The following is a 13,191-nucleotide window of genomic DNA, read 5'->3' as shown; positions in this document are numbered from 1 at the left end:
CACACACACACACACACACACACACACACACACACACGGTGGGCAGCTTTGCAGGCTGTGGGTCAGCAGGGACTCTGTGGAGGGCGCCGAAACTCCCGCTGTGGAGTGAAGCCGGCTCTGGGAAGACGCTCTGGGTAAAATCGGCAGAGCAGAGTCCAAAACAGCAGCGGGCTCCGTAATGAAGGCGATCTGGAGAGCCGCACAGCATTGCCTCTCAGCTTCGTTCCGCACATGTGCGAGGGGCCGCTGCCAACGGTGAAGGCTTCGTCTAAAAGCCTCGAGGACAGGGACAGGCTCAGGGAGGGCTGGGGACTGGGCTGTAGTTAGCAGCGAGCATGGAACAGCTCGAGTTCAGAGACTATTTGGCGGGGTAGTGAGAAGATGTTCCCCTCAGTGTGTAGCAATACTGGAAATGTGAATTTTAACGATGCTTGGGCATATTTTAAAAACACAAAGCAAGCCACATTTAAAAGGTAAAATTTATGATACCTAGCATCGTGTCAAAGATGACTAGGAAAGTTCAACCCGTGATGGGAAATCGACATTAAAAAACGAGCCCAAAGGGGAGCAGATGTGAGGATCAGAAGCAAGTCAACTAGAAAGAGTTACTACAACTGCTCACCAGGTGTTCACAAAGTTGGGTAGAGATGTGAAGTACACGACTAACCCAAGGGAACCTCCAGAAATAAAAGACTGTTGGGGCTGGGGATTTAGCTCAGCGGCAAAGCGCCTGCCTGGCAAGTGTAAGGTCGTGAGTTCGGTTCCCGGTACTGGAGAAAAAAAAAAAAAAAAAAAGAAATAAAAGACTGTAATCAGTGAGGTAAAGTTTGTGTGGTATGGGAATGATAAAAAAATAATCCATTTTAGATTTTTAAAAAGGTTGATGAGCTTAATGATATAGTAATAGAAACTCCAAAGAAAATGGAATTTCAATAAAATAAAAGCAATACTGAAGTAGAGGACTCTTAAAGATCATCAATACCTGCCTTTTGTGTATCTAAGAAAGAAAAGTCAATGAGCATAGAAAAAGTACTTAAGGTTATGATGACCCATTTTGTAATGTTCATTAAAAAAACACCATATTTTACAAATTTAAAACTCAGGATTCCTCACAAACAAGAACTAAGAAAAAGTTTAACTAAAGCACCCCAAATAAAATTCAGAAAAAAAATTCAGAAAAAAAACTCTTTAACATCATCAAGAAAAATGTATGCATGAGTTAAAAAAGACAAAGCTGATAGCAGAGTTCTCACTGGAAGCATACAGTAGACAGTGGTAAAGAGCACCTTTATATAACTGAAATAAATGGTTCACATAGAACCATATATTCAGAAAAGCTGCATTTTATTAAAGAACATATAATACTTTTGCAGAGACACAGCGGAAAGAATCCAACAGCAACTGATCCACACAAGTGTTAAAGAAGTCATTCATCTGAGCATGGTGGTGCACACCCGTATTCCCAGCACTTGGGAGGCTGAGACAGGTGAATTGCCATGAGGTCAAGGTCAGCCTGAGCTGCTTAGACAGATCTTGTCTCATAAAAATCAAAAGGGAAACAGTCTGTCTTACTTTTCTCATTGGTGTGACAAAATATCCAACACCCAAAGTTAAAGGAGGAAAGGTTTATCTCCACTCACCATTAATAGAGGTTTCAGATCACAATTTGCTAGCTCCAAGACAGGGTGGCATAGCAGAGGGAGATCCCAGAGCAGAAACAGTTCATGGTGGGCAGAAGGCATCAAGCCAGCAAGTGAGGCAACCGGTGATGACGAGAGACCCCAGCCCTCTTGCTGTTCCTTATGCTTTATCTAGATATAAAATATCTGTATTTTATCTCATACCCTTAATCCTAGCTTTCAACTGTAAATCAATCCCAGCCTTACACCCTCGGTCCCAGCAGCACACACCCTAGTTCGAGCCACCTCTGAAAAGCCTCACCTATGACAGCATGAGGCTTTAGGGGGACATCTAGACATGAACCCTAACAGAGGCATTCAGGAAGGATAATGTTGTGGGGTTGAAAGTAGGGATCTAGTTTTGTTATTTTTTTAACTTTCAAAAATATTTTATTTTTAAATTTTTTATCAGTATATGTTTTCAACATATAATAAATGCATTCTTCATGGGGAATTAGCATCAGTCAACATTGACATCAAAGCAAAGGCTACTGGTTAGGGTAAATAAGGTCTTTTTTTACCATTGAACTGACTATGCCATCCATAGAACATAAAAATCCTAAACTCACATGCTCAGAATATTAAAGATTCCAAATATATGAATCAAACTGGTAAAATATCAAGAAGAGGCAGACAAAAGGACAATTGTAGTAATATAGTTTAATATTTCCTCTCATTCATTAGGAAAATCAAGGATTACACTCTGTGTTGGGGTGGTTTAAATATTTTGCCTTTATAAAGACTTTTTAAGGGACAGGATTAATCTGATTGGGTTAATATTCCACGTGCATTTAGAAAGGATGTGTAATCACAAATTTGAAGTGCAGGTTTCTACAAATGTCCTGTAGGTTACATTAGTGATACTGTCTTGCTCAAATCTTCTATCTGTTCATGTCTGTATCTGTTATTTTCATTGGTTACTATCTCAATTATATAATTATGATTGTACTTTTTGATTTACTGTCATTTTAAATTGTATTACTGGTAAACATTATTAACTACTTAATGCATTTTTACAAAAAATATATAATGTATAAAAGAATATGGCATTAGATTTCCATTACTATAATAAAATATCTGAGATTGTTAACTTAGAAAAAGGAAAGGCATGTTTTGGCTTGCGGTTTTGGACGTTCCAGTCTGTGGTCTTTGGCCCTGTCAAGAAACACACAATAGATGTGGTGCCCATCTTGTGGGGTCTGGTAAGTGAAAGATGGTGAGGGACCAGGGCACACATCCCCTTTGCAGACATAGCCCTAATCTCCTATGACCTCCTGCTTGTCTCACCTCTTAGAGGTGCCCCCCTCCAACAGCAAAGAGCTAAGACCAAGACTTTAACATATGGGCTTTGTAGGGGAGCATCCAAGACCCAGACTATAGCAAATAGCAATGTATGGGAACCACCATATCAGGATGACAAAAGTGGTCCACACAGTGTGTGCATGTCAGAACAGTTTGCAAGTTATTACAGTATAGCCACATGTAAAGAAAATAATAATCTTAGAAATAACAGAAAGGTCAGCACTGTTTGCAAATAGGGACAATTTTTCTCCAATTTACATGTCAAGTAATGAAACAATAATATTTTAATAAATTTGGGGCAATGTTGCATGTGTAGGAAAACTTCCATTATGGTGATCTCTTTTGTCATCCCATGAAGAGCAGCATGACTACTTCCAGGGTAAGACTCAATGACAATAAACAGACAAATGGTGAAAAGATTTTTTCCAGATAAAACATACAAATGATCTGCTGTACATAAAAATGTGTCCAATATCACTAATCATCAGGGAAATGAAAATTAAAACTAATAAGATGTTACTACACATTAGGAAAGAGGGAGAGGGAGAGAGGAGAGGAGAGAGAGAAAGAGACAGAGAGCTAACATCAGCACAGGAGTGGAAAATGGGAATCCTTGTACATCTTTGGAAGGAATCCAAATGATGGGGCCTTTCTGGAACATTATGGAGGTTTCTCAACAAAAAAACCCATATTGCTTGGTCCAGCAATTTTGGCTTTGGATATACATCCAAAGGAAAATGTTCATCGTCTGAAGGGAATAGTTATCTATTCTCCTTTGTTCATTGGCTCATTATTCACAATAGCTAATGTGAATACAAAGAAGGTATCCACAATCTATACTGTCTTGATGAATGAGTGGGTAAAGGAAATGTGAATCTCTCTCTTTCTACGTGTGCGTGCATGTCTTTGTCTCCTGTCTCCTCCTGCTCCTCTCTCTCTTGTCTCTCTCTGTCTCTCCTTCTCTCTCTCTCTCTTTCTCTTTCTCTGTGCTGTGTGTGTAATATTCCCTGTATTATTCACCCATAAGTTATGCCATCCTGCTAGCACACATTATATATGCATATATACACATATAAATCTCAGTTTCTTCTGAATCTCTAACTTATCCAGGAGGCAATTTCAGGGAGCCTTTTCTGTTGAATTATTCTTGGTCCACCGGTTAGGAGACAGGTGTGGGTGTTCTGACTCTCTGAGCGTATCAAACACACTTCTGCACCTATAGATGAAGGAAACCAGAACTCTTTAGTCTTCAGACTTACGCACACAGGGAAATACTTTATCAACCTATATATGTGCATTTGGAACATATTGCTGAAATACAAACATGTAATACTGTTGAACAATTATTACTACTGGTAATTTACTGAAAAGGCAATATAATAATTAATATGTAACTAACTATATTTTAATATTATAATTCAATACAGAACGTGAATTACAGCACTCATTTTTGTTAATGAAAAATTACAGATAAGTTGAACTTATATTTTTAATAAAACCCAATGTCAAAAGCAATCCTCCCACCAATTCAGTTCATTTAATGAAGGCTCACTTGTCAATTAATCTCAAGTATTCTGTCATTCCGATATTTCCAAACATAGCTATAACATCTATTTCTACATTATTCTTTATGTTCATTAACAGTTCAGCTTTGTATTTCCTCAGGGTTCTGTGACACACAAACTTGGATCTCTGAATTGATTACATGCATTGATGTCATTGCTATGTATGACACATGACCATTTCTAATTCATAAAGCTTTCTGGAGTTCTAGTGTCTCGTGGGTAAAATGGAAATTCTGGTCTAGGTGATCTTTGTCAATCTATGATCACCTCCATCTCAAGAACCTGATGATGGCCTGGCCATCGTTTTTATTTTAGTTTATTAGTGCATGTGTGTAGTACACAGTGTTCACATTCCTTGTGGGAAGTTAGTACACGTACGTGACACATCCCAATTCCTTTTATTTGTATCCCTTATCCCTTATCCCTTATCTTTCCCGTCCCTTCCTCCCCCAACTATCTTTCAAAATTAACTGTGAAATAAAGTATTGTCATGCTAATAAGCACCTAAAAGAGATTCATGACCACAGAACCAGTACTCCAAAACTTCCCAAGGAGGCCCAGCCACCTTTCCAGGGAGACTGTGTGTGTGATTGTTGATGTTACTTGTAATCTAACAAAATCGCAGTCGTGATTATATAGTAACTCCATAAACATACACTGATTTGGGATTTTAAAAGACTTCTAAGGTCATTTTACCTACTAGTAGAAATAATCAATTTATGTCATAATTCCAGATAAACTAATTTCCCACTTTAAATTTTAAATCAATGCTTTTCAATTATCTGGAATGTTTTTTTCTTTAAACTTTCTTCCATTTTCTTTCCTCGGATATATAATTTTTCTTCACATATTAGTAGTTTTTCTTACTGAAAGAAAACTATCTCTTACGTCTCAAAAACTTTTGTTTCAGGGATTAATAGATCTATTTCTATGAAGCACTGAAATGTAAGCGCCTTTCATTGTTGGTTTTTGTCATTAGATTTATGTTCTCAACATTGACCAGCTGGATGGCAGGGCTTGTTTCCTCAGAGGTACTGACCCTGGGGCCAGAAATCTCCGCTGATCCTCTCTGGTTCCACTGGTAAACCGGCCGATTGCCCCTGTGGAGTTGCCAGGATAAATAGGCCGTGCTCTAAATGCAGGCTCTTTGTCCCTGCAGGGACCCCTGCTCCAAGCCACACCTTCCCAGACCTGCAGAGGAGTGCAGACTCTCTCCGTGTACCACTCGGGTGCTCTGTGGGCCTTTTTCTTTGCCGGTCTCCAAATGTACAGCAAGACAGAAGGAGCCTGGCGGACGTCCTGCCTCCTCACATCGACAAAGTGTCCTCTTCTCCCCTTCCTCCCTGAAATGCGACTTTTATATTATTTTCTTCAGATTTTAAGTTTTTGTTACTTATATCATCTGAGATTTGTCATCGGAAACACAAAAAATACTAAACAAGAAAGGACCATCCAAGAAGCTGGGATCATTCACCACCTCAGGTATTCTTAAAATTGTTACCTGTGAGTCACAATGCCTTTACAGCATGCGTCACCATTTCTTCAGGTAGAAATGTCAGCGTCTTTGTTAACTTTGTTGAGGAAAGGAAATTTAGATGAGTACACAGATATGAGCCTACGAATCAACTGCACACAAAAATTTTACTGTAAATTAAACATGCCCCTAAGCTTGATCCATGCCCAATAAGGAAAAATCCAGCGTTTGGGTTATGCAGCTTTGCAAAGGGTTGAATTGCAATCACTTTTCCAAATCCCAGTGCAATGGCTTTGACAAGGTGGGATCATAACATGTAGATTGGGCTACACTAACCCCTTATTTTAAAAAGCACTCTGGCAAACAGTGATACCAGACACTGACAGGATTTTATTCCCATTTCTGAGCTTTATTGGTACAAAAGTTCTGCTGAAGTCAGAGAAAGAAGTACAATTTTGGAACCACTTTCCTTTGTGGAAACCACTTTCCACATTATATTAAAATCTGAACTTTGACTCATTTTTTCAGATGATTATTTGTTGTAGCTAGATATTATAAGCTTCACCAAATCTTTTGCCATGTTTAATTTTGCCCTTCATAGTGTTTCCTGGGCTGACTTCAGTGCCTGGACCATGACAGGTTTTTAAAACACTGTAGTAAGAACACAAGGTGAGATTTAACTACTTAATAAAATTTTAAGTGCACGATTCAATGTTATAAGTACAGGCCAGTCTCCAGAATGATTCCTGCATAACTGACACTTTGTGGTGTGGGGCCACAGTTATATAAAGGAATATTGGCTGTGGTCAGGACTCACAGGTCAGGCAGAGAACACTGCTTTTGACTTCAAAAAAAACTTGTTTCTCTTCTGCGTTTAGAGATTCTGTTCACTTCTTCAGACCACAGTGCTAAGCTATGCATCTAACCAGCTGCAGACAAAACCCAGTCCTCCAGAAACCCGCAGACTTTCTTGTGAATACAGAGCAAGGTGCGGCTTAGAACTCCGCTCCACTCCTCCTCCACGAGGAGGCAGCAACTTTGAAAAGTGGGGAGCAAGCAGCAGGTAGGGGATGTCCAGAGGTGGAAATACTGTTCTTAAGTTTGCGTGCCAGGATCTTTCCCTGAGCAAATAATATGATTTGATGTCATACGAAAAACAAAACGGGAATAAGTCAGAATTTTACTTTTGAGGATTTTGTTTAAATCAAAATTGAAAATATATTCATCTGAAAAACAACAGAAAATGCAACTATGAAACGGAATAAAAATACTGTAGTCAGCTTTTATTCACACCGTGTATATTGGTTCCCTCGCCTAATAAGAATAAAGGTTTCTGAAATGTTCCTCTCTCTTCATCATTCAACCTTACTCAGTGTTTCTGTCTTTGTGTATTACTATTCCTTTCCATACGCTTGTCATTCCTGCACTTGGTTTATCAACTTTAAAATTATTTTACTGCCACAAACAACTGCACAGTAACGATGCAGCTCACCTTCCTTCGTTCTCCTCACATTGTCCCCTGATGCAGACCCACTCCCCATCCCGTCCCCTTGCGCTCTCTCGCCTTTGCCTCTTCTTCCAGTTCATCGTTTCTCTGCTTCCTCACACTTTTACCTCCGGATGTTTTCTCAATGTGAAGGTCACTTTCTAGGGGTCATTTGTTTGTAAATCAAGTTTAAACGCTGTATCATGATTTAGCTCTGCCTTATGGCAACAATTTTTGTGTTTGTTTATTTATTCCCCTAAGAAGTGGGCTCCTTATTTTTCACTTCCTCTTTCCTGGGGTGCTGTTGGAAGAAAATTCTACTTCCATTCATTAGTTCTATATTAATTTGCTCTTCTGGTTCTTAGCAGGTGGCTCCCATGGGGACGCCAGCATTGAGAGTATAGCTCCTCAGGCTCTCTGCTTTGGACCCTGCCTTTCTGCACCCTCGCCCCTTAAGTCCGCCCCACCCCCAACCCCGGCCAGGCCTGGCCCTGAGCCTCCTCTGTGCCCACCGCTGCCCTGCGAGCTCCAGCAGCGGCTCCCAGCCCTGCTCCACTCCATCCTCCCCGCTCCCCTCTGCTTCCTTCTCCCTCCTACCCAGGTTACACTCCGCAACCACTGTTCCGAAGATGGTGCTCCCTGATGCCTGGTGGTGTTGAGCCCTGTCGGTGACCTTGAATCCCTTTCTCCCCAGCACTGTTTTCTGCAGCAATTCTGACACGTCTCCCTTCCACTCTCTGCCTCACAGGGACTCTATGGCTGGTGAGTTTTCCGTGTGTGCAGATGTTACTGTGATGGTCACAGTCTTTCTCTCATTGTTCATTGTCCTGAATGATTCCGATCCATTTTAAGAGGAAGATTAGAGTGAGATCAGGAGTCTAGCTATAGATGGACACCAGCATCTAAAATGTCCTTATTTAGGTTTGAAAAGATTTACTCTGTCTACTTCTGTGACTAATTCTGTGAATAGTGTAAGTGTGCAAGGAGTTGTTAGTGAGAAGACTGTCGCAGAGAGAGTTCCAGAAGGACTGATGCCAGGCAGGACACAGCAGGTGAGGAGGGGAAAAGGAGGTGCACACGCACGTATGCACACATAACCGCACATGCGTATATGTACAAAACCTTTAAAGATTTGTCTTAATTGTACTACTTTGGCAGCTGATGATTACTTAGCTCTCGCATCTGTAATTCTGCTTCCACTGTAACTGTTCCTATCCTCAGCTCTCTCCATTAGCAGCACTAGTAAGGAACAACACAGGTTACAAACAAAGTCATTTTAAGACTCACTTTATTGCATTTTCTTCTTGAATGATCCTAGCTTAAATAAAGACATGATTTCTTGATCAAAAGGGGGCTTGTGCAATTTTGTTTCTACAATGCTTTAAGAAAAAAGTCTTAATTCCTACAGTTCCTGACTTGAGAGAAATCTAAAGGTACTGGGAGAAATAAGACAGCATCCCATGGTGATCTATTTGTTTATCATCTATCCATGTATCTATCTGTTGCCAAGAACATTAAAGGCTAGAATTACTCATTCATATTTTAATGCTAAATCAAATATGAAATCATTTGATCTCACATTTGATCTTCTCAACTACTGAAGACACACACAACTGAAACAATTGGCTTCGCAACTTCTTGCATGAGTTAGTGGGCAAGGCAGGCTTCACTCTGAGCTTTACCTTTCACATCTTCATATGGGAACTGACATTTTCTCTGTGGATAATTACATGGACTGCATGTTGTACTCCTGAAGCCAAATAGCTAACTATGGCTAACTATGTTTGCTTTTTCTTACTTTTCTGTTTTTCTTACAGTTCTTGTTAATTTTTATTTGGTATCTCATATAACTTTACGGAGATAGATATGTAGTAATATATCTACACCCTTCATTTTGCATGTTCTGCATTATGTTTTGATACAGTATTTAACATTATCATTTTGACAGAAGTTTTTGAGTATTGGCCAAGACTTACATAGCTATAGAATAAAACATTTACATAAAAAATCACTGGGTTATTTGCTTTTCTGCAAATAGATCATTTTAACATGCAAATATATCAATGTAAAAATGGCAAAGTATAAAAATAGACAAAATGAATGAGTGAATGCAAACAAAATAAATTTTAGAGTATTTAAACTATTATTCTGTTGCTTGTATGAGATCTTATATTAGGGAACTGGAAAAAGATATCGGTTCCTGCCAATGGGTACACATCAAGCAAGGTGCTGGTCTTTATAACATGGCCAGGAGGGAAAATAATCAGACAGGAAAATACTGGAGGTACTAATGTGGACCTCACTACCTTCTTTCCCCAGAACATTGAGCTGTTTTGAAGCCAAAGCTCCAGGAAAATGGAGGAAAGGAACAGCAGCTCAGAGAAAGGCTTTCTCCTCCTGGGATTTTCCGATCAGCCCCGGCTTGAAAGGGTCCTCTTTGTTATCATTTTGCACTTCTACCTCCTGAACCTTCTGGGGAACACAGCCATCATACTGGTGTCTTGCCTGGACCCCAAGCTCCACACTCCGATGTACTTCTTCCTCAGCAACCTCTCCTGCGTGGACATCTGCTTCACCACCAGCGTCGCCCCACAGCTGCTGGTCACCATGAGCAAGCAGGACAAAACCATGAGCTATGGCGGCTGTGTGGCCCAGCTGTACGTGGCCATGGGCTTGGGCTCAGCTGAGTGTATCCTCCTGGCAGTCATGGCGTATGACCGCTATGCCGCTGTCTGCCGGCCGCTGCGCTACACGGCCATCATGCACCCGCGGCTGTGTGTGTCCCTGGCCAGCACGGCGTGGCTCAGTGGCCTGCTCACCTCCCTCATCCAGTGCTCCCTCACGCTGCAACTGCCCCTCTGTGGTCACCGCAAGCTGGACCACATTTTCTGTGAGGTACCAGTGCTCATCAAGCTGGCCTGCGGGGACACCACGTTCAATGAGGCACAACTCTTCGTGGCCAGCGTGGTCTTCCTAATTGTACCTGTGTCGCTCATCTTAGTTTCCTACGGCTTTATAACCCAGGCCGTGCTGAGGATCAGATCAGCTGCAGGGCGCAGAAAAGCTTTTGGGACATGCTCCTCTCACCTCCTGGTTGTCATTATTTTCTACGGGACTATCATTTTCATGTATCTTCAACCAGCCAAAAGCAGTTCTAAAAACCAGGGGAAGTTTGTATCTCTGTTTTACACCATAGTCACTCCGCTTTTAAACCCCATTATCTACACTCTGAGAAACAAAGACGTCAAAGGGGCTCTGAAGGCAATGCTTGTGGGAAATGCTTTGAGGAAGAAAGATCCCGAGCTGTAGTAGTCCTCACGGTACACGGCCGTTACCAGCCCAAGAGTTCTTTGTTTTGAGATTGTTTCTCTTGTACAATGCCGCAAGAATTACTAAAATAACTGGAATTGGGCAACCCATTCGGGACCCCTCCCATCTCTCAGGAGTTATTCCTATTCCCCATGCCTCATTCCTATTTTCCAGCAAATTTTCCTACTCTTTAAAAAACAATAAAATAACTGGAACTATACAAAGCTAAACTACCAAAGGCATAATGATGTTTCGTCCTTCTCAATCTCCTCACAAATCAGGATTCTATGCTCTATCTACAGAAAACCCTTTGCTGTTTCTCAAACCTCGTGGTTTGGTACATCTTATGAATTCTGTTTATTCCTAAAGTCTCAGTTAAATGTTACCTGCATTCTCTGGCCTTCTGGAAACACCATCTTTTTCACACTGTACAAAATTGTTTCACGATGTACTTCCCATAGCACGTGATACATACTGATATTTTTACTTTTTCACATGCATTATACATTCATGTTTTTCTAGATAAAGCACCATGTGTGTGTGTTTTATATGTGTGTATGAATACACCGTGAAGTGACCTGACAATTTCCCCAGCACTGTATCACTGTGAACTAGAGAATAATGTGTCCCATTGTTCAAGAAGGAACTTGTGCGACATTTCACACACAGTCTAATTAGGAGTTGTGATGCATTAGTTTCATAAAATTTTGGAATGCAAGTTATGAGTGTAGTATTTTGTCATAGGAGTTGGATACACAGACTCTCGACAATGCAATTCATGTATTTTTAAGAATAATTCCCTTTTTTGTGGAAGTTGTTAAAAACTGAGTAAAAGAGCAGTGTACAATGTCTATAGACAATTCATAAAATCTACCATAAAGTAAATGCTTCTGTCCTTCAGGTCTGACAGTGATTTCATACCTTCATAAATTAAGGTGATACTTCCAGAATGTGTCAATAAGGAGGAGGAGTAGGAAAAAAAATAGTAGAAAACAATTTTCCCCAGGTGAGAATAAATATATGTCGTAAAATTCACAGTATAATCTGTCACTGCACTGAGTAAATCAGCAGAGAAACATTACAAACTATACACATCATAGCATAAACAAAAATAAAATCTATGCTCTTGATGGAAGAACAAAAACATTTGTGATAAGGTAGATTTGTGTACAATGTTTTATCAGTAACCATAGATTATGCAATTAATAGGTACAATTTAGCTCATAACAAATAATTTCCAAACTTAGCTATCTTTTAACAATATGTATTTATTTCTTATTTATGAACTTTCAGGATGGCTTTGATAGTGCCACTTAAGGAGTAGGTTGTATTTAACTCTGCATTGCCTGCTTAAATTTGACAGGTACCCAGAGCATGCTATTCTATTAGGTAGAGGCAAGAAGATGAGCCATTCATATACATTTGAGGCTCCTGCTCAGTAATGAAAAACGTTACATCAACCACAATTATCTGGCCCAGGTAAGCTCTATGTCCAAGGCCAAAGTCACTGGGCTGTGAGTCAAAGTCAAAGTCACTGTGAGACCAGAGAAAAGCAGGGCTAAGAAAAGGGAGAAATGACAAAGGTTCCAAAGACGGTGTGCACAGAGCACGACTCTCAGCTGTTACAAAGAAGATGAAAGCCACCAGCAGCGGACAGTGCAGACCTGCCAGAAAGGACAATGGAAAGGGCTGGTAGCAACAGCGCAGCACCTTGAACGCTCCATATTGCAGTGGGAGTGAAACTTATGCAAGAAGGTAATTTGTCTGTGTATACTAAAGATGAAGAGAACCCTTTCACAGAGAGAAGTATATATTCTAGTTGATTGATCTTCCAACCATCTTTATATTCTCATTTCACTTTCAAATGTCCCAGCTTGGATGATAATCAGATGTTTATTTTATGTAAAAGCTAGTACTTGGTCTTCTAAATATTTCCAACCAAATGCACATGTACTGTATATTCGTGGAAAGATACACCAAGATAAATGGATGCACCCTGAGACCATACTCTTAAGTGAAATAAATAGGACACAAATGTGTAAACACCACATTGTTTCTCTGGTGTGAAAAACTGAAAGTGTAAATAAGGACCAAAATGTATAGTAAATTTTGGGAAATAAGAAGAAAATGTTCAAATGGGGAGGGGAACAAGAGGGAGGGAAGGAGGAAAGGAAAAAAGGGAAAAGCTAAAAAATGAGAAAAGAAGGAAAAATGGAAACAGAGTTTGTAAGTGGGGAGGGGAAGAGGTTGAAGGGAGAGGAAGCAAATGGGGAAAAAACAAGTCATATCATGTACAGGTAGAAATTCTCTATGATGAATGTGGTCACTATCTATAGCTACATTGTACCAAGAAAATCTGATTGGAAAAAAATTTTA

At 40.1% G+C, this 13,191-nt stretch overlaps 1 protein-coding gene across 1 annotated transcript; it reads left to right on the top strand.

The window, feature by feature from the left end:
- Positions 1 to 9,861: 9,861 nt before the first annotated feature.
- On the top strand, positions 9,862 to 12,638 carry LOC102006777 (olfactory receptor 2G6). The gene is made up of 2 exons (XM_005382357.2): positions 9,862 to 10,776; positions 12,618 to 12,638. Exons 1-2 carry the CDS (start codon positions 9,862 to 9,864, stop codon positions 12,636 to 12,638), a joined length of 936 nt encoding a protein of 311 aa, XP_005382414.2.
- The last annotated feature ends 553 nt before the right edge of the window (positions 12,639 to 13,191 follow it).

This window comes from Chinchilla lanigera, unplaced genomic scaffold, assembly GCF_000276665.1.
Source record: "Chinchilla lanigera isolate Chin_1 unplaced genomic scaffold, ChiLan1.0 scaffold00017, whole genome shotgun sequence".
In the NCBI taxonomy this organism is placed as follows: domain Eukaryota; kingdom Metazoa; phylum Chordata; class Mammalia; order Rodentia; family Chinchillidae; genus Chinchilla; species Chinchilla lanigera.
This window is presented reverse-complemented; position numbering and strand designations above follow the sequence as displayed.